This window comes from Monodon monoceros, unplaced genomic scaffold (assembly GCF_005190385.1).
Source record: "Monodon monoceros isolate NGI ecotype Baffin Bay Population unplaced genomic scaffold, NGI_Narwhal_1 Super_Scaffold_14, whole genome shotgun sequence".
Taxonomy (NCBI): domain Eukaryota; kingdom Metazoa; phylum Chordata; class Mammalia; order Artiodactyla; family Monodontidae; genus Monodon; species Monodon monoceros.
Window position 1 is genome coordinate 35,841,647 of NW_021703770.1, and position 21,409 is coordinate 35,863,055.

The 21,409-nt window shown below is 41.9% G+C and overlaps 1 protein-coding gene across 2 annotated transcripts in view; it reads right to left on the reverse strand.

Moving 5' to 3' along the window:
- Positions 1 to 21,409, reverse strand: part of LAPTM4B (lysosomal protein transmembrane 4 beta) — a 69,251-nt gene that overhangs the window by 30,282 nt on the left and 17,560 nt on the right. For both annotated transcript variants that reach the window (XM_029223030.1, XM_029223029.1), the window contains exons 2-4: positions 17,357 to 17,468; positions 4,299 to 4,372; positions 3,814 to 3,936 (exon numbers count right to left, since the gene is read on the reverse strand). In XM_029223030.1, coding sequence (XP_029078863.1) covers positions 3,814 to 3,936; positions 4,299 to 4,372; positions 17,357 to 17,468 — 309 coding nt within the window. The remainder of the gene's footprint in view (positions 1 to 3,813; positions 3,937 to 4,298; positions 4,373 to 17,356; positions 17,469 to 21,409) is intronic.

The window sequence follows — 21,409 nt, forward strand, 5'->3', positions numbered from 1 at the left end:
AAAAAAAAAAAAAAAAAAAAAAAAAAAAAGAAAGAAAGAAAATTCAGTGGAAGATTCATGAGACGTAACGACCTAATTCTGCCCTCCAACCATATAGAAAGTTAGAAGTCAATTGGTCTTTACAACGCCTCAAAATTTGGATTTTCTGCAAATTCTGGACCATTCTAATGGGCTTGTGTAGGGCAAGGGTTGGAGAACCCTATTAAAATAGTGCCTTCTTAATATAGAGCATTTTTGCTGATGCTACTTCTCCTCAAAGAGCAGAACCTTTATATTAGTAGGTTTTTACAGCATTTAAAAAGAATCAAAACTATTATATAGAATGGATAAACAAGGTCCTACTGTACAGCACAGGGAACTACATTCAATATCCTGTGATAATAATCGAAAAATAATATGAAAAAGAATATGTATATACATGTATAACAATCACTTTGCTGTCCAGCAGAAATGAACACAACATTGTAAATCAACTGTACTTGAATTAAAACGAAAAACAAAAAAACACAAGTCCTACCATCTGACCATAATGATTAACTACCAGGTCAAAAGAAACCCTTTTAGGAGGACTGAAATCTGCTACTATGGTTCACGGGAATGACAGGATGTCACCGTGAATCTCGTGCTCAGCACTGATCGAAGCTCTCATTGCAAACGGCTTACACAGTGTGCACAGAAGGCAGCCCCGTGTGCGGTCACCCTTCATCTCCCCTTATCACCCACTACTATGTGTCTGGATCCCACGTGAGCAGTATTCCCAGACATAACAAAGGAGAAAACTCGTGACTCGTGCCTGGCTCCTCCTCCCCAGGATGAGCCTCGCCTAGTGGTTTTCAGAGTCTCCTTTCACTCTGGCAAAATACCTAAGTAATAAAATCTAAGTCACTTTTTGTGATCAGCTCATCAAACTGGCCCCTGCCCTTGGAGCCTAAAAAGGCTGTCTGTAGTACTGACCTCAAAGGGCAAAAATAAAACAAACTGGGGGTTCCCTGGTGGCGCAGTGGCTGAGAGTCCGCCTGCCGATGCAGGGGACACGGGTTCGTGTCCCGGTCCGGGAAGATCCCACGTACCGTGGAGCGGCTGGGCCCGTGAGCCATGGCCGCTGAGCCTGCGCGTCCAGAGCCTGTGCTCCGCAACGGGAGAGGCCATAACAGTGAGAGGCCCGCATACCGAAAAAAAAAAAAACAAAAAAACCCCAAACAAACTGATGTTATTTACAAGACCAACACAAAATCATATTGTTTCCAGGAATGTGGAAAAAAAAAAAACAACCGCTATTACAGTGGAAATATATGAGCCTTTCCACAAAGATCTTCACACTCTTTCCCCCAGAAGAGTGAACGTGGTTTCTACATCCACTTAAGACCTATAAAAACACACACATAACTTACTTTAACTGTGTTTTACAAGACTCCACATAAAAAGAACTGGCGCTAGGATTAAGTGGTGCTCTCTAGCAGCCTTCTCAGACAAGCCTCCCCAGGTTCACTGTATATCTCAACTTGTCGACAGGAGGGGCAATAGCAGTGGAAATTTAATGTCCCCTTTCAGTGCTGTCTCTTAGGCACTGTGATAACCTGCAGGTCTCGCTCTTCCAGCCCAGACTGATCTTCAAGTCGAACATGCAGAAGATGCCTACTTGTATTATTTGGTTTATAATTATAAATAAAAGTAGAGAGTGAGTTTTTAAACTCATATGAGGATTATTGTGAGCACCACCAATATTATGACTTTACCACTGGGTACAGAGTGACTAAACAATGCAGGTGGAACAGGAAGTCTTGGTAGTATCCTGAGTGTTCTAAACTCTGGCCTGCACATTAGCCTTTCTCCTCCTTATAAATCTCCAAATACATGGGATGGAGCACACAACATACTCTTCAAGTAGTCAAAACTGGCATGTGACTTGCCTTGGTGTCCCCTTACTCCATCCCACCCTCTCCTGGCCCCCTCACGTGATGGGCTCTGTGGAGACCATGTTTCCTCCACAATTCCAGGATGATTTTAGGAGCTCAGTGCCAGATCATTATTACAGAGTAGAATTCAAGTCCTTAAAGACAGAGGTAATTCTACAACCTGTTCATCACATATAAACCCCCTCATGCAGAAACACTTAGCTGTTATTACAAGAGATGATACATAAAATTAGCACATGGGAAATAACACCAAAATTTTCTTGATACTACACTCTACGAAAACATAGATCTATTTCTAAGAAACAAAAAGAAGCTATTTCTTACAACAATGACAACCTCATACTTTTAAGGAGCAACACACTGGATGGAGGCTTTTCATACTAGGTCTGTCGAGCACTAGTCACGTGATCTGGGCCGACTGCCAAAAGATCACAAACTCCTGTGGCCACACTTCCTACCTGGCTCCATCCCCTCCATTCCTCTTTTCCACTGAACTTCTTGACCTCCATTTTCACATCAAACCCCCAGTCTGTATCTCCGTCCCAGAAAAACCCTGTTCCTTCCCCCATGCCCAGAAACTACTATTTTTTTTAAAGGAAATATTTTTATTTATTTATTTGTTTGTTTATTTATTTATGGCTGCATTGGGTCTTCGTTGCTGTGCGGGGGCTTTTTCTCTAGTTGTGGTGAGCGGGGGCTACTCTTTGTTGCAGTATGTGGGCTTCTCATTGCGGTGGCTTCATTCGTTGCAGAGCACGGGCTCTAGGTGCGCCGGCTTCAGTAGTTGTGGCGCACGGGCTTAGATGCTCCGCAGCATGTGGAATCTTCCCGGACCAGGGCTCGAACCCGTGTCCCCTGCATTGGCAGGCGGATTCTTAACCACTACACCACCAGGGAAGTCCTCAGAAACTACTATGAAAAGTAAAGACTGAACATACTATTCTCTCCATTTAAAGCATTCTAAGATTTTGAAGAAATTAGATTTTAAGGTACATAATTTAAAACACAAAGATTAAAAAATGTGAAGGCACAGAAGTACTCTAATCTCACACCCTCCATGAGCTTCTTAATAGCCAGCCACCAATATTCACTCATATGGTCACAAAGGACATTTAATATTGTAGAAAACCAGCCCCAGAAAGAAGTTTGGGGCTTCCCTGGTGGCGCAGTGGTTAAGAATCCGCCTGCTAATGCGGGGGACACAGGTTTGAGCCCTGGTCCAAGAAGATCCCACATGCCGCGGAGCAACTAAGCCCATACGCCACAAACAACTGAGCCTGTGCTCTAGAGCCCGTGAGCCACAACTACTGAAGCCCACATGCTTAGAGCCCGTGCTCTGCAACAAGAGAAGCCACTGCAATGAGAAGCCCGCGCACTGCAACGAAGAGTAGCCCCCGCTCGCCGCAACTACAGAAAGCCTGCGTGCAGCAACGAGGACCCAACTCAGCCAAAAATAAATAAATAAATATTTTTTTTTAAAAAAAGTTTTGAAGAAGAAAGGGGTTCTATGGTCAAATAAGTTCAGGAAACAGTACATAGTAGAGTTCCACTTTTCCCATACCCGGCAGAGGCAAAAGGCTATCATCCTCTGCTAATTGAGCAAATTGCATTTTACAAAAATAAGACAATTAGTAAGTAGCTTGTAAATCAGGTAGGCACCTCTAATACCATCATCACCAACTTATCTACCTCAGGGGGTTATGTTTTCCCAAAAAGCATTCTAAGAGATAAAAAATCTTATCTTTATTCAAAAATCTCTCATCAGTAACTCAGATGCAAGTTAAAACGCCACAAATTAATATGTATATGTATGTTTATCTCTACGTCTTTTGTATTTCTATCTTAACCAGGTCTCCCTCACGAAGAAACATAGTTAGTAATTATAAAGGTCACATACCAGCTGTCGTATGTATTCCTGGATGGAGTTTGGATAAACAAGCACAGTGACTGCAACCAAGGTGTTCAGGGCAAAATCAAAGATCTGGTAACAGAAGAATGGGATGATCCAGGCCGCGTGTTGCTAAACATAAGACAGGACAGGATGTTAGTATTTAATATGTTCAATATTACAAAACAATATTTTTTTGAATTCAGAGAAATCTTTTCTTAATCTGAAGGGAAACGGGGGAGTAGAAATTCATTAAAGCAGGTCATGATGGCAACTTGCTAAACCAAACAAAAGCAGCGAACCAGCAAGCCTCAGTGAACACTTCTGAGACTGTAACACTGGTTTTCCACGTAACGTTAGCAAGAGATTTAAACTTTTAAAGATTCTTACAGGAAACTGAGAACAATCATTCCTCACTCCTTACAGATAGCTGCACAGATACATGTGTAAGGGACCAAAGAAAAGGCCCAGGACCTTATTTCTAAGCTGCTTACCTTGTATGCTCCGTAAGTAGCCATTGCACAGATCAGGATCATGAGAAGAGAAATTGCGATAGCAATGCACATGTCTGCAAAAAAGTTTTTTTTAAAAAAGAAAGTCAGTAGTAGCTCCACTGTTTTAACATTTTTTAAAGTCACTCCTCAAAGGCATTTTGTTTATAAACCAATTATAGACAAGAACTTTATACTAAGTTAAACACCAGAGTTCCTTTGGAATCTGAGACGACGATTGTTAAGGGAAGCAAAGTGCCTAAAAGATTTTCTCCCTAAATCACACATAGGTCTATATTAAATATATCCATAAATATATCTATGTATATATATTTCAAAGTTTGGTCTTCTGGTCCACTGAATTATATATATAACAAATGAGGTATTCTTTTTCTTATCAGGACCTTTATGTCTCTGTTTAGTCTAGAGCCCGCCAACCTCTCCAATCTCCTCTCATCCCGTCCCACACTTTCCTACTCACTGTAATCCAGCCATACCATTTAGTTCACTAAACACAGCCAGATCATCCCATGCCAGGGCCTCACATTTGCAGTTCCCACTGAATAGAAGTAATGTCGCTCATATTTTCACATGATTGGCTCCGCCTTTTTAATCATTCAGCTCAACACCTCCAAGAACTTCCCTGGCCATCCTAGCTAATGCGACCCTCCTAGTCATGCCCACGTGGCTGCTGTATTTTCTTTACGGCATGTTTCACTACTATCTTGCTCATTCGTGTACTGTCTGTCTCTGCTAGAGGAACCTTCCTGAGGAAAAGGAGCCGCTGCTGTGTCTCGTTCACTACTGCAACCTCAACACCGAGAAGGTGACAGATGCCGCATGTGCGCGCTGAGCACTTGTACTGTGGTCAATCTGCATTGAGATGTGCCGGAAGACTGAAATGTACTCCTCATTTCAAGGACTTAGTATCAAAAACAAAAAAAAAATCCCATTAATGATTTTTATACTGATTACAAGCTGAAATAATATTTGGGATATACTGAGTTAAATACATTATTAAAGTTAATCACCTGTTTGTTGTTACCTTTTTAAATGAGGCTACTAGGAAATTTAAAATGACTTGTGTGCTTGTATATCTTTGTTGAATAGAGCAGCTCTAGTACAAAGCCTGTTTCACAGTAGGTACAAACTGAAGACTTATTCTGATTAGAAGTACAGTATATCTGGGTTTCTGAAGGTAACGTGTAGGGTTATAATCAGGCTAAGAGAGTACAAAAACCCTTGCAGTAAAGTATCTGTACAGTGCTGACAGTTTCCAAGGCATTTTCACAGATACCTCATTGAGTCTTCATTACTCTGAGGTAGATGTTACTGTGCCCAGTGAATGGATTATGAAACCAGGGCTCAGAGGTCATGTAACCTGCTGAGATAGCATTTGCATCACAAGGCTAAACTATGACTAATCCAGCTCTTATGATTCAAATCTTTGGCTCTCTCTGCTATACGATGCTGCTTCTACTTAAGCTTTAAATACTGACCAAATGAACCAACCTAGGCTGCCACTTGCTACGGGTATTTCTCCAAAGGAAAGCATTCCAGTTCTAGAGCCACCCACACTATATCCTCAGCTTCAGAGATGAGAGGATATTTTAAGCAGGTTTACAAACAGAATCATAAGGGCAAAGTACTTTCTGTGTCAGATGTATATATATCAACAAAGACCATTTGGCACCTTAAAAAAAATGAAGCTTCCTTAAAATGGTCTCTAGATTTAATGCAGTACATTTATAATAAAGCTGATGACTTTTACTAAAGGAGTAAAAATTTGATTCTCAAAAAAAAAGAAGGTTATAAGAGAATCAAGAGATAATTAATACTAGTCAGTACTTAAAAGAGCATGACTTCTCTCAGTATACATATGTATTTTATAGTTTACTTTATAATTTTAATGCTAAATGAACTCACCTTCCCTTATTATGAGGGAAGAGGTACCAACAAGGACATTTCACGTATGCCTCACAGTATTTTTGGCGGGCAAGTAACCTGCCCAAGGTTGCCCAGCTGGCAAGTGGTGGATGAGCTATTCTACCCCAGAAGTTTAACTCCAGAGGCAATGCTCTTAGCCACCATGCTACCCAGCTGCGAAGGAGGTAAAGCAAATGCAGTAGTGGAGGTCAAAGTCCTGGGAAACCAGAGAGCCTCCCTAAAAGGAGTGGACATCCTTTATTATGTGCAAAGCCTATCAGAACTTGTAGTAATCTCTAAAACTTGATTGAACTCAGGCAGAAATTTTTTATTTTCTTTGTCTTACTTTGACGGTTTCCAAATTCTGTACAAGCCTATTTTATAATGAGAAAAAATGAGTTTTATAAAAGCTAGCCCATTAGAGGATACTCTTTGACTCCCTCATAGATCTTAAGAGAAATAGAGAGGCAGAGAGAGAAACAAGCAAACAAAAAAATCTAAGGCTTTATTTAAAAATAAAAATATGGGGCTTCCCTGGTGGTGCAGTGGTTGAGAGTCTGCCTGCCGATGCAGGGGACACGGTTTCAAGCCCTGGTCTGGGAGGAGCCCACATGCCGCGGAGCAACTGGGCCCGTGAGCCACAATTACTGAGCCTGCGCGTCTGGAGCCTGTGCTCCACAACAAGAGAGACCGCGACAGTGAGAGGCCTGCGCGTACGCACTGCGATAAAGAGTGCCCCCCCCCACTTGCCGCAACTAAAGAAAGCCCTCACACGGAAACGAAGACCGAACGCAGCAAAAATAAATAAACAAATATTTTTAAAAAGAAAAAAAAATATAAATATAATGGTTACATTAATATTTATGTTATAATAAAATTTATATAAATTATCTTTTATATTAATATTAGGCGTATCAATAAAACCTTTATTAATATAAAATATTAATACAGAATAAAACACTAAAATCTTGAATAATTTTATGTCCTATTCTGGAAAAAAAAGAAAACCACTCCAGAGCAAAATCTCACATAATCATTAAAATTTTTTTAATTTCCATCTTTTTCAAAGAATATAAATCTCAGGAGAAATTTAAAAGGCACAAATAAAATGAAAGTCATAAAGTATCCCATCACCGCTCACAATGAGATACCACAGAAAAAATGTTAATTTGAGATGAGGAAATTTTCAAAATTCTATTCCTATTAATGACTACACCAACCACACTGAACAGACTGAATATATCACAAGCATGTCAAATAGCTTAGGTAGGATCAAAGCGTAAATCAAATAAAAACACAGAGCAGAGAAGATAAAACAGGTTAATGAACCTTGTATCTCCTAGCAACCTAGAGCACAAGCCAGCTCCTCTGAAGTAGTGTGCGGCGTACCATGGTGAACATGAGAGTTACTCTGAGGAATGAAAATTCATTTCTTTTATAATTATGTCAACAGGCAAATGAGTAACTGGTCCTACTAACAATATAGAAATGTTTACAATCGGTAAAGTACTGGTCAGTGACAGGAATATCCTTTACTTATTCTTTGCACAGCAGCTCCACCAACCAAAGTCAGAGCACACTGTGGGCAAGTTGTTTCCTAAATTAAATTCCTGGCTTAATGACTCAGTTCTAATTTGAAAAGGTTCCAAAGAAAAGCTACACCACAGGCCACAAAGGCATAATTAGAAAGCATTTCCTGATACTTAGTCAATTAATCATTGAAATAGAATAGGCATATAAAGGAGTTTCCCCGAAATGCCTTTGTTAAAATAATCTTTCTAATTCTACTCTTCCTTAACATTTCTTGGGTTTGTGTCCTTCCCATAAAACTGGTAGCTAGATAGATAACTAACACCTGATTTATGCTCTCACATCATACTTGCCTAGTCACGAGTCATTCTTATGGCTCAATTTTCGGCCATGTTTTTGGCTCATGAAAACAAACAGTATTTGGGGTATAGTTTCACCATTAAGTCTAGAGGAGAACTATTTTCAGATGAACTCACAGCAACAATATGAGCTACTGAGAGCAAAATACAAAAGCCCTCAACCCCTGCGGGGGTAAACACAAAACCCAGGTAAGTCCCTCCTATGGGGCCTCACGTTCTGAGGTTGAAAGCTTGGGGAAGAATAAGCATAAGGCACTAATTTTATTCCCCTAAAACAGAAGCAAAGCTCTAATATACTTTTTGTTATTTGTGTGGCAATTGTTTATAACTTTTTATTGAAGTAAATTCAGATATAAGAGGGGTTTCTTGTAACTTGCTAATTTACAACTTTATTCTTAAACCCAAAATTTATTTCATGAATACTAAATAGGTGTGTAACATGGGATAAAAATGTGAGGCTGCAGAGATTAAGAGGACATAATCTTTGCTCTCAGATGCTTAGCATCTACTAGGAAGGGATGGAAGAATTCAATAGCAGATAACAGATGACAAGCTAGGGGAGTTCAGAGGGGACAATATTTTCAGCCAAGAGGAACAAAAAAGAATTTATGGGAGGATGTGGTTATTTGGGCTGGGTCTTTTTTTCCCCTCATAAATTTTCTGTATTAAGATATAATTCACATTCTATAAAATGCACCCTTTGAAAAAGCATATATATAATTCAGTGGGTTTTTTAGTCACGAAGTTGCACAGCCATCACCACTTATTCCAGAATATTTTCATTCTCCCAAAAAAAAAAGCCCCTCTATACCCTTAGAAGTCACTCCCCATTCTCCCCCACCCTCCAGCCCCTGGCAACCATTAAGGTACCTTCTATCTCTTTAGATCTGCCTATACTGTACATGTCATATAACTGGAATCATACAATACGCGGCCTTCTGTGTCTGGCTTATCTCATTTAGAATAATATTTTCAAGGTTCATACATGTTGTCAGGTGTTAAGATTTAAACTATAAGTTACAAAGGATTAGTTAGTTAAGTAATATACGGAAAATGTCAAGTTCAGAGAATCTCTGTTAACTCCTCACTTTCTAAGATAAGGAAATTAGCTCCTGCCAGCTATTCTCATATTGAGAAATTTATACTGACATAATTAAGTCTCATAAAGGTTGCTTATATAAAAACAGAAAAACCTGGACTTCCCTGTTGGCGCAGTGGTTAAGAATCCGCCTGCCAATGCAGGGGACACGTGTTCAAGCCCTGGTCCGGGAAGATCCCACATGCCGTGGAGCAACTAAGCCCGTGCGCCACAACTACTGAGCCTGTGCTCTAGAACCTGCGAACCACAACTACTGAGCCCACGTGCCACATCTACTGAAGCCCACGCACCTAGAGCCCGTGCTCTGCAACAAGAGAAGACACTGCAATGAGAAGCCCGCGCACCTCAAGGAAGAGTAGCCCCCGCTCGCTGCAACAAGAGAAAGCCCACGTGCAGCAACGAAGACCCAACGCAGCCAAACATACATACATACATACATACATACATACATACATAAATAAATTTAAAAACAGAAACAGAAAAACCAATAAGGAGCATTTACATTTTTTGTAATTATGGTCACTGGAGAACCAAGATGTGTGACTAGACCTTAAGAGAAGGAAATAAAATAAATTTAATAAAAAATATTCATGATCTATTTGGAACAATTCTGGAAACATTACTGCTGGACACTAAAGAAGACTTGCACAATTGGAAAGGCATAAGTTTTAATTAGACTTTTTAAAGATTTCACATCTCTATAAACTTACTAAAAATCATGAAGTTGTACATTTTAAATGGGTAGGTTTTACAGCATACAAAGTATAGTGCAATAAAGTCGTTTTTCAAAAAAACAGATGTCCAAAATACAACATGTAAAGATGTTGCTTCTCCCTCAGCTAATCAACAAATTTAACAGTCAGAGATATACAGCAGTATTTCCTGACAACTAGACATGTGGTGCTCAAGCAGATTTCTGAAAAAGAAGGTAGGTTAGTCCTACCATATACTACACATATTTGCAGGAGAGGTGGTGAACTGGCACCAAGCTTTCATTCCCACCTTCTGAAGTGCCTTCCTATTCTGCAGAGGCTAGAAAGCTAAAATCTAAATTTCCCAGATTCCCTTACAACTAACTGGGTGCTGGAAGCATACAGGTTTTCCCAATTAGACGCAGACACATAACAAAGACTCTCCCTTCTGACCAAACACCTTAGGCTCTATCCTTGGCCCACTTAGTCAAGTTTTGGCAAGAATCCTACGGAGTTAGTGTACCTCACTCTTGGTATCCAATGACTCTGCTATCTGGTCAAATTCCTTATTTTTCACCCTCAATAGCATATCACCCTGGTCTGCCTTTAGGAAGAATCCTGTTGAGTTATCTAGCAAGAATCCCCCAGCCTTGATGTTTCCTCTTAGTGATTTTCCATTCGCTGACCTCCACCCTGCTCCTTGGCTATAAACGCCACCTGTCCTTTTTGGAGGGGGAATTGAGCTTGATTTTTCTCCCCTACTGCAAGGCCCCCACTACAGTAGCCACTCTTGAATAAAGTCTTCCTTATCATCTTTATCAAGCATCTGAATAATTTTTTCATTAACACAGTAAAGTTGAAAAAGCAAGTCTCAGAAGAAGGCATACTGTGTGAATCCACAATATAAAGTTCAACCACGTGAAACTTAAACAACAGATCACTGAGTGATACAAATATACGTGGTAAGTTTATACAGAAAAGCAAAAGAATGATAAACAGTTCAGAAGAGTGGCAGCTATCTCCAAGATCAGAGGGGCTCTTTCGAAAGTTAAGGTAAAATTCAATTCCTCAAATCAAGTTGTGGGTGCACAAGTACTTACAATTACTCAGCTTATTTTATAAACATTGTTTTACACTTAATCAATATTTAATAAGAGGTAATCCTATAAAGAATGAGGAACTCCAAATTATTGTTAATGAAAACAGCAAGATAGGTGTTCACTGTATAGCAAACTTTTCTGAAAGGTTTGAATTTTTTCAAAATAAAGATTTGAAGTAAAAAAACAAAAAGATCCTGGGCTTCCCTAGTGGCGCAGTGGTTGAGAGTCCGCCTGCCAATGCAGGGGACGCGGGTTCGTGCCCCGGTCCGGGAAGATCCCACATGCCGTGGAGCGGCTGGGCCCGTGAGCCATGGCCGCTGGGCCTGCGCGTCCGGAGCCTGTGCTCCGCAACGGGAGAGCCCACAACAGTGAGAGGCCCGCGTACCGCCAAAAAAAAAAAAAAGATACTAATACTAAATCTATGTTAAATTGTAAATCACATCCTAATTTCAAAACCACTGAAATGCAAACAACAAAATGCACCATCAGAGAAGCAGCACTGGACACCTGTGCTAGTTTAGTTCCTGCTCAGTCGCTGGCAAACTCAAACAAATAAGGAATTCTACAGGCTTAATGTATCTAATTTTTAAAAAGTCACCTTCACCAAGTTTGGTTAAGTGGAACACTGGATAAGGAGGTGAATGATTCTACCAGATGTCTTCCATTTGTCTTTCCAAACCCACTCTCACCATCCAGTTATCTGCCCTAGCAGGCACACAGGTATGGGCCATCAACAGGGCTCCCTTACCCTGTGTCGTTAGTTGAGTTCACTCAATGAGGAGTCCAGACAAAGGATCAGAGAGAGGAAGAGGCTGCCCCCTGCTGTGAGGCTGCCTTGGGTTGGCCCTGGACCGAAAAGGTAGCATGGCTCCTTATAAGGAGTTCAACTCTGTATGACTCTCATTTCCAGCTCTAGTAGCCACTGCCTCCCATCTCTCTTTCACGTCTAGGGATGGTAACAGCTGGTCTTGATTAAGCAAATTACTTCACCATCCCTAGTCTTCTTACACCTCCATCTTTGTAAAAAGATTTTGAAAATAAATATTCATTGAATTATCCTTGTAAAAAAATAAGATGTAGTCAAGGTGTAGAATATGTAACCTTTTGAGCCATGTGACTTAAAAGATAAAGAGATGGGACTTCCCTGGTGGTCCAGTGATTAAGACTCTGTGCTCCCAATGCAGGGGGCCCGGGTTCGATCCCTGGTCAGGGAACTAGATCCCGCCTGCCGCAACTAAAAGAGCCCACATGCCACGACAAAGACCTGGCGCAACCAAATAAATAAATAAATAAATATTTTTTAAAAAAGAAAAAAGCTAAAGAGATGACAGGATGGAAGGATGGGAGGATAGAGGGATGAAAATAAAGGGCCAGGATGGTCCTGTGGCTCCGCTCTCCCAGCTGTCGCATATGTATGTCTACTTCCTCAAGACACTGGCACGTCACGCACAAGTGGACAAGCTCTGCAGACCAAGTGCCCCGCTGGTTTGAGGCTATGTGAACAGACAGCAGGTAGGCAGCCTGGGCCTTTCCCAATGTGGTGCCAAGAGCCATATGGAAAGCCTCAGCCGATCTTCTTTTCCCTTCTGTTTCTTAGTTTGTATTACCAAAACTTTCAAACATACACAGAAGTATAATGAATCTCCAGCACCCATTCTGTTTGGATTGTTTCATCTCTTCGCTTCTGTCCATTCTACCACTGGTGGAAATCTGGACTGTTTCCAGTTTTTGGCTATTATGAATAAAGCGACCGTGGCCATTTTTATACATGGCTAATGATGGACACAAGCATTCATTTACTGTAGGGTACATACCTAGGAGTGAAACTGCTGGGTCATAGGGTGGATGTATATCTATATAGCTTTGGTTTTCCCAAAGTGGTTGAACGATTTACACTCCCAGCTGTAGCTTGAGAAATCCAGTGGTTCCAAAGCCGTATCAACAGGTGGCATTGTCAGTTCTGTTCATGTTGCCATTTTGAAGGGGTGGTGTGATTCACTACTGTGCTTATAATTTGCATTTCTCTTACAACTAATAATGTGGAGAATATTTTCAGGTGCTTATTGGTCATATGGATACCTTCTCTGATGAAGTTATCTGTTTTTCTCTTCTTGATTTCACCCAGAACCACTGACTATAAAGACCATCATTTCTCCAATAAATGCAGTAGTGTTTTTATCCTAAACCAGGTTCCTATATACAGTAAACAAATTCTTCATTATTTTTATGGCCATTTCCTTCCCAGTGCAGGTGAATAAAGTAAGTTTGGCTTGAATGACAATTCTTTTTTTAACTTTTTTTTTTTTTCCAAATGTATTTATTTATGGCTGTGTTGGGTCTTCGTTTCTGTTCGAGGGCTTTCTCTAGTTGTGGCAAGCGGGGGCCACCCTTCATCGCGGTGCGCAGGCCTCTCACTATCGTGGCCTCTCTTGTTGCGGAGCACAGGCTCCAGACGCACAGGCTCAGTATTTGTGGCTCACGGGCCCAGTTGCTCCGCGGCACGTGGGATCTTCCCAGACCAGGGCTCGAACCCGTGTCTCCTGCATTGGCAGGCGGATTCTCAACCACTGTGCCACCAGGGAAGCCCCTGAATGACAATTTTGCTACAAAATGAATCAGAAATTAATTTGGATGATCTGTTTGGCATTATGTTTGGCTCTGACACTTCCTGTTACAGTGCCTTGCCAGTCCATTAAAATTTCACAAATAAAATTTCATGAAGTCTACTTATTTGAATTCTACCTGTTTCTCTTTGCCCCCTCACGTCCTTTTTCCGTTCCAGAATCTAATCCAGGGTCTTGTACTGCATGTAGTTGTATCTCCTTTGTTTCCTCCCATCTATGACAGTTCCCAGTCTTTCCTAGCATAGTCAATTTTTGATTACATAAATACGTTTATTTGTAAATTATAAATATATATTACAATTTTTTGTATATAAATTACGTAAAAATACAAATGTTGAAGAGATAGGTGTTTTTAAAAAGAGAACTCTTTATATTTTTTTCTTTATCCCAGTGGATTCTCCTATATGCCCCATTTTAATATAAATCATAGGGATCTGACTTTCTTCTACCAGATCATTTTAGGAAAAGATCACATGGAAAAAGTGAGATACACTCCTGCTCTGTCCTTCTGGATAAAACCTTGAGATGGCTACCACCATTCCAAAAAGATATCAACCTAAAATTCCTATACACCGGGAATTCCTTGGATGTCCAGTGGTTAGGGCTCCGCGCTTTCACTGCCGAGGGCACGGGTTCTATCCCTGGTCAGGGAACTAAAATCCCGCAAGCCGCAAAAAACAAAACAAAACAAAAAAATTGTTATATACCATAACTTTCAAGCACAATTCAAAGCAATTGATTGTACCCATTTCAAGGACTATTTAGTTGTATCCTCATGTATGTTAAATATAGAAAGGTTTGTCAGCCATGATGATGTTTGACCTACAAAGTTCTTTTTAAAAAGAGATCAAAGGGCTTCCCTGGTGGTGCAGTGGTTGAGAGTCTGCCTGCCGATGCAGGGGACACGGATTCGTGCCCCGGTCCGGGAAGATCCCACATGCCACGGAGCGGCTGGGCCCGTGAGCCATGGCCGCTGAGCCTGCGCATCCGGAGCCTGTGCTCCGCAACAGGAGAGGCCACAACAGTGAGAGGCCCGTGTACCGCCAAAAAAAAAAAAGAGAGAGAGAGAGATCAAAATATATGAAAGGAAAATGTAAGAAGCAAGTTAAAAAAAGATTCGCTCACATGAATGAATATTCATCCTTCTGTATCTTTTTAACCATGCAATTTAAATGATCAATAGGTAGTCCTAAAAGTAATTACAAACTATTCATTCACTTCTTTCAAATATATGAAATATCAGAGAAACTGCAAATGCACTTGAATTAATATCCAGGTCATTACAAAACAATTACTATTGTAAGGTCTTGAGTACCAGTAAGCCTCCGAGGTCAGGTAAATTAAGCCTATACTGTCAGACAGTTCACCACCCAGCTTAATCTCCGGCAATTAGAAAAAGGCAGGCAGTGTGACTATTTGATTCAGACACAACTGTATCTGAATCATTCAAAACTTCTTTGCTAACCTCAATTACTTAGAAAGGGAATCCTGCTACTGGAAACAGTGAAAGGTAACTTATTTTTAAACGTCAATCAAACATTGTATTTAGAGGTTATATAGTCTTTTAACTCAGGGGAAGGAAGGCAGAGAGATATTAATTTAATATTAATGGAATTCATTATCTTTCTGGAGGAATTCATCAGGGTAACAGGGTTATTGAGAACAGAGAGAATGAGCAATGTTACAGCAGAAGTCCTGTCTCAGTCTGACAAGGTCCCGAACCCCAGGACGATACAATGCCTTGGTATCTACTAGAAGCAATGGTGGTAGGAGATGATGGATACAAAGCATCTCCCGGCTTTGCATTTACTTCACTTCCAGCTCTTCTCAGGCTCCTCCTCCTGGCCTCTCATGTCAGGGCTCCTTCAGGAAAAGTCTCTTTACTATCTCCCTAACGTAAATACCATTTTGAAGCTTATGTCCTCAAATTTACCTCCGCCCAGATGTCTGGTTCACATATCAAACTACCTTTTTAATCTCTCCACTTTAATATATCTAAGAACAGTGAGTAAAACAGTGAAATACATTGAGCCCTTATTATGGGCCACACCCCATTTGAAGCATTTTTCGTACACTAACATATTTAATCACAACAATCCCACGAGGTAGATAACTACGATCACCCCTGTATTCAGAGGGGGAAACTAAGCCACACAAACATCCGTAACTAGCCCAATGTTATCACATTTCACACATGGCAGGGTCAGGTTTCAAACTACGGTCTCCGGCCTCAGAGCCACACTCCTAGCAACTATGCTAAGCCACTTAAATCAATCGAGGGGCTTCTCTGGTGGCGCAGTGGTTGAGAATCTGCCTGCCAATGCAGGGGACACGGGTTCGAGCCCTGGTCCGGGAAGATCCCACATGCCGCGGAGCAACTAGGCCCGTGAGCCACAACTACTGAGCCTGCGTGTCTGGAGCCTGTGCTCCGCAACAAGAGAGGCCGCGATAGTGAGAGGCCCCCGCACCGCCATGAAGAGTGGCCCCCGCTTGCCACAACTAGAGAAAGCCCTCGCACAGAAACGAAGACCCAACACAGCCAAAAATAAATATAAAAATAAGTAAATTAATTAAAAAAAAAAAAAAATCACTCGAGTTTTCTCCAAGGTGTGTTCCCATCTCCTGACCCTAGACTCTCTCACCCCAGTAAGGATGCAGACCATATATACTCAAGTTGAAAAGTAGGAGTCATCTTTGATTCCTCCCTTTCCCTCACTGCCCATACCAGGAAGTTCTGTCAATCCCACCTCCAAACCCACCCTCTTCCCCATCCCCAGTGTAGCCTGGATCGCAGAGAAACACCCCCCAAACCAGTCTCCAGGCCTCTGTACTCACACACCCAGTCCCCTAAATGTATCCTCTACTCAGCAACAAAAGGGATCTTCTGAAAACACATATCAGTTCATAACCGCAGAATTACTAAAAACCACTGAATGGTTTTCTCACTCCGAGAATAAACTTCACAAGTCTCACCCTGTCTGTTGAATGCTCCTAGTCATTCCCTAAAACTGCATCTTCAGCCCCTCTCCACGTTACTCACTTTGCTCCAGACACTTTTTTTTTTTAAATGCACTGAAAGTTCTGCAAAGCCAGTGAAAAATAAATTTGCATGACCTTTTGTTTGGGATTGTGCACAGCTCTGCCCCTTTCAGTTAGCATGGACACAGCTTGACTTTAGTTGTATGATCTTTAGGTTTCCATGATCTTAGAGCTGGGGGCCTAGCCTCCTTTCTGCACACCCCACATCCACATCCCTGTGTACATTTCTATTTATCTGGAAAAAGCAACAAAATAATCATCAAAAGGATTTCTAGAATGGAGAATGATCACCTCCTGGAAGAATGGTAAATACTGAAACATAATAGAAGACACAATAAGATATGTAATATCATTTGACCCTTCCTTCCTGCCATTGACTCCCTCTCCTAGCCAAAAGGCCCAGCGTAAAAAGATTATGACAAAGAAACAATTTTAAAAAATGGCTAAGTTAACATTAAGATGAAGAAAAGACAAAAGAGATTTTAATGAGACTCTTACACTTAGAACAGAGACAGAATACATGTAGCACGTGAATATTTGTTGTTCTGACTTGTAATGATGGGAAGAGAGTTAAGTATCAGTTCAAATTGTCCCATGAATCAATATTTGTAATTTAATAGGAAGAACCGGCAGCTGGATTCCCTGCCCTTGAAAATACCAAAATACCTACAATAGTTGTCTGATGTACTTACTGGCATCATCCATGAACTCAAAGTCACCCCCGAGTTCAGAACTTGAAAAGTGATACTGATCTGGATCGGCCAGGGCACTCAACAGAATCAGCAGTACCACGGCATTGATGATCTGCAAGAAAGAAAAAAATGTTAAGTAACCCCAGTATATGGTCCTTAAAATAGAACATTACATTGACCACATGGAGTTTAACTTCAACAGCTGGTGGCCTTTCAACACGAAGCCCCACCCACTGAGGGAGCAGGCAAACATTTCCTTTTTTAAAAAAAAAAAAAAAATTTATTTAATTTTGGCTGCTTTGGGTCTTCATTGCTGCATGCAGGCTTTCTCTAGCTGCGGCGAGCAGGGGCTACTCTTCGTTGCAGTGCGCGGGCTTCTCATTGCGGTGGCTTCTCTTGTGGAGCATGAGCTCTAGGAGTGTGGGCTTCAGTAGTTGTGCCTCACGGGCTCAGTAGTTGTGGCTCGTGGGCTCAGTGATTGTGGCTTGTGGGCTCTAGAGCACAGGCTCAGTAGTTGTGGCACGCGGACTCAGTAGTTGTGGCACGCAGGCTCAGTAGTTGTGGCACCCGGGCTTAGTTGCTCCGCAGCATGTGGGATCTTCCCAGACCAGGGCTCGAACCCGTGTCCCCTACATTGGCAGGCGGATTCTTAACCACTGTGCCACCAGGGAAGCGCCAGGCAAACGTTTCTGAGGCAGAGACACTGCCAGCCCATTCATGCAGCCAAGGGCACACGGCTTGGTGTGCAGTTGGCTTTCACCTCACTGTCCCCTGGGCCGGGCACCCTAGAGCAGTGAACAAACATGCAGCAGCGCTGACGCCAGTGGTTGGAAAAACTCTCCAGCTAGCCACGCACATGCTAACGAGCTTGTTCAGGCGACCAAACATTTTTCGCAGGTTCAAACAATAAGAACTTTGAGCCCATCCAGGAAGCAGTGTCAGAGAATGAGTGCAAAGCTACTTCGTGGCAGACCCTTACTTCTGCAGAAGCACAGGCAAGCCGCTTTCTATCCCAGGCCCCCATTTCTGTCTCCTAGAAACTGCTGAATATATTTCTCTCGGGAACTTCAAACTCACCCCATCAAAGCGGAAACCATCTTCCTTAACACCTCCCACCTCTGCTCCTACTTTCCTGTTCTCTATCTTACAAAACAGCATCACCATTAATAATTAAAAGTGGAAAACACTCAGGCACTGCACTAAGTGCTTTATGTGGAATTTCTCTCTTAAGCCCTCCAATAACCTAATGAAGTAGGTGCAAAATTATCCCTGTTTTGTAAATGAGAAAACTGAGGCTCAGGGGTTAAGAACGCTGCCCAAGATCAGGCAAGTAACAAACTGTAGAAACGGGATTGGGATCCAGGAATACCAATTCCAAAACCTAATCTCTTAAATCTCCTGTTGTTCCTCAAAACCTGATTATCTTCGGGCTTCCCATCTTCCTTTTCCCTTACATCCAACCAATTGTGAGATTCTGACAATTCCACTGCTGCATTTCTATTTCCTTTACTCTTCCTAACTGCCCGGGCTGGTTATACGCACATGGACCAACTGTGACGGGGCTAGAGGTGTGGGGGGCAGGTTTTCCAGAGTTTGGTGAGGCTCGGCTGAGACTGGGTTGCTATTTCTCCTTTGTTCTAAGCTGAGAAACTTGTGATAGAGCTCTATGTTTCACTCTTGTCAAAACTGAGAGGAAGATGAATAACCTTCATCTTTTATATAGAGAAAATTCTTTTGCTAACAACAGTAACTAAAGGCATTTCCTACTATAAAAATCATATTCGGAAATACCTACTTACAGAAGAGGTTCAAATGGGGAGTCAGGTTATTCCTTTTACAAAATACCCACTCTAGGGGCTTCCCTGGTGGCGCAGTTGTTGAGAGTCCGCCTGCCGATGCAGGGGACGTGGGTTCGTGCCCCGGTCCGGGAAGATCCCACATGCCGCGGAGCGGCTGGGCCCGTGAGCCATGGCCGCTGGGCCTGCGCGTCCGGAGCCTATGCCCCGCAACGGGAGAGGCCACAACAGGGAGAGGCCCGCGTACTGCAAAAAAAAAAAAAAAACAAACCCACTCTAGAATCCATTTTGAAATGGCAATCCCAAGTGGTTGTTTTTTTTGATTGTGGTAGAATCTGGAATGACCTTTTTTGCTTCCTCTGTTTTCCAAACTGTCTAATATGGTCTGATTGCTTTTTGAAGTTATAATAATGAGAATGGCAATTTTCCAGAGCATACACATATATGACTAATTTAAATAGATACCACAAGCTTGTGGTTAAAACTTTTTTTACGTTCAGAAAGGTATATAGTGAAAACTGAGTCTCCCTCCTATTCCTATCTGACGGTCACCCTCCCCACAGTGGCTGCTAGAACTGCCAGTTTCTTGTTTCTCTCCAAAGAGCCAAGCAACTTCACAGCACATTTTAAAGCGAGTATGATTAGCAAAACTGTAGTTGAAGAAAAGCTTTCAGAACATATCTGAAGTTTAAAGAAAAGTATGAGTTAGTTCCACAACGGGCAGGCGATTTAGCAAAGAAGTTCTCTGACAAATCATCAGGTTTTCTTGGCATTCTATTCCCTCTATATTCTTATCTTTGGAAAAGGCAGACCAAAGATTATGTACTGAAATGAGATAAAATAACCTAAGAATGTGTTTTGAAAAGTTAAGCACCAGACAAAGGCAATGTGTTTACTGCTGTTATCATAATGGGGTTGTTTTTTAAGGTTTGGAGAAAAAAAAAAAAAAAAACCAACACATAAATTTGGGATTCATGGGTGAAGCTTTAATGAAGGAAGGGGTGGGGTACAGACGGTAAGAGAAAAATGGCTAGGTGAGGCAGGGCAGTGAACCCAGTTAGGAAATACAAGCCAGATTTAGGGATCCTTTAGGGCTAGTTACAGAGTTTGGGTTTTATTCTAAGTGCAACAAGAAGCCAATGGAGAATATTAAGGAAGGAAAGAATGTGATCTGTTTGGGGTTCAAATGAGTAAATTATGTAAAACACCTAGAAGGGTAGCTGGCATATAAGAGTGACTCAAATTAGTTGCCTTACCTCTTCAAACCTTAACAAGAACCATATAAAAGCTCTTGGCTGGCATCAGAAAGTTACCTGGTCCCAGATCTCCCGAGACAGTGCTACGCAGCTGCTTTCCTGTCCTTTCAGTTCCAGTGGGCCTGTCAAGTCTTGGTCAACTTATTACCCCCTTGCCTGCTTTACTTATCATAACACTTCCCCTAGCTGCCTCCTAGAGTAGGTGCTTTGTTAAGTGCTTAGGAAAGAGCCTCCCAGGATTCACAATAGGTTAAATAAATCATGCACCCAAGTAACACAAAGCATGAAGCCATAAACACAGAAAGACTTCACAGAAAGAATAATGGAGAGTCAGAGAAAGATACTACTGAAGCCTGAGGCTGAGACCAGAGTTCGCAGGGAGGTGCAGTGGACCTGGGAGCACTTGGACAGGGACTGGACAGATGAGAAGGTTTGGGAACCCAAGAGGTGTAGAAAAGAATAATTTCGGGATTCCCTGGCGGTCCAGTGGTTAGGACTTGGCGCTTTCACTGCTGGGGCCTGGGTTCAATCCCCGGTTGGGAAACTAAGATCCTGCAAGCCACAGGGCGCGCCCCCCGCCCCCAAAACAAACAAACAAATAAGAGAGAAGAACAATTTCAAGTATGAGTAAAGCCACTGGGACAGGGGCCTGCGCTGAAAACAGGAAGCAGTTCGATTTGGTTAAAGCACAGTAGACAAAAGCGAAGTGCTAGGGGATGAGACCAGGAATGCAGGCTAGGGCCAGATGGCAGCGAGTCCTCAAAACCAGGCGAGGAATTTGAGCCTTTATCCAAAAAGTTAATGAAGGTTTTTGTGGCAGGATATGACGTGATCAGAGCTGTCATTAGGAAGATCAAGCTAGAAAAGGCTGGGAGGCTAAAACGGAGGCAGGAAAGCATTCTAGAAAGTACTGCAATAGTCTGGCTGAGCAGTAATGAGGGTCTGATCCACTTCATCTCTAAATCTCATGACAACCCTGTCAGATTGTCATCTTAGGCATT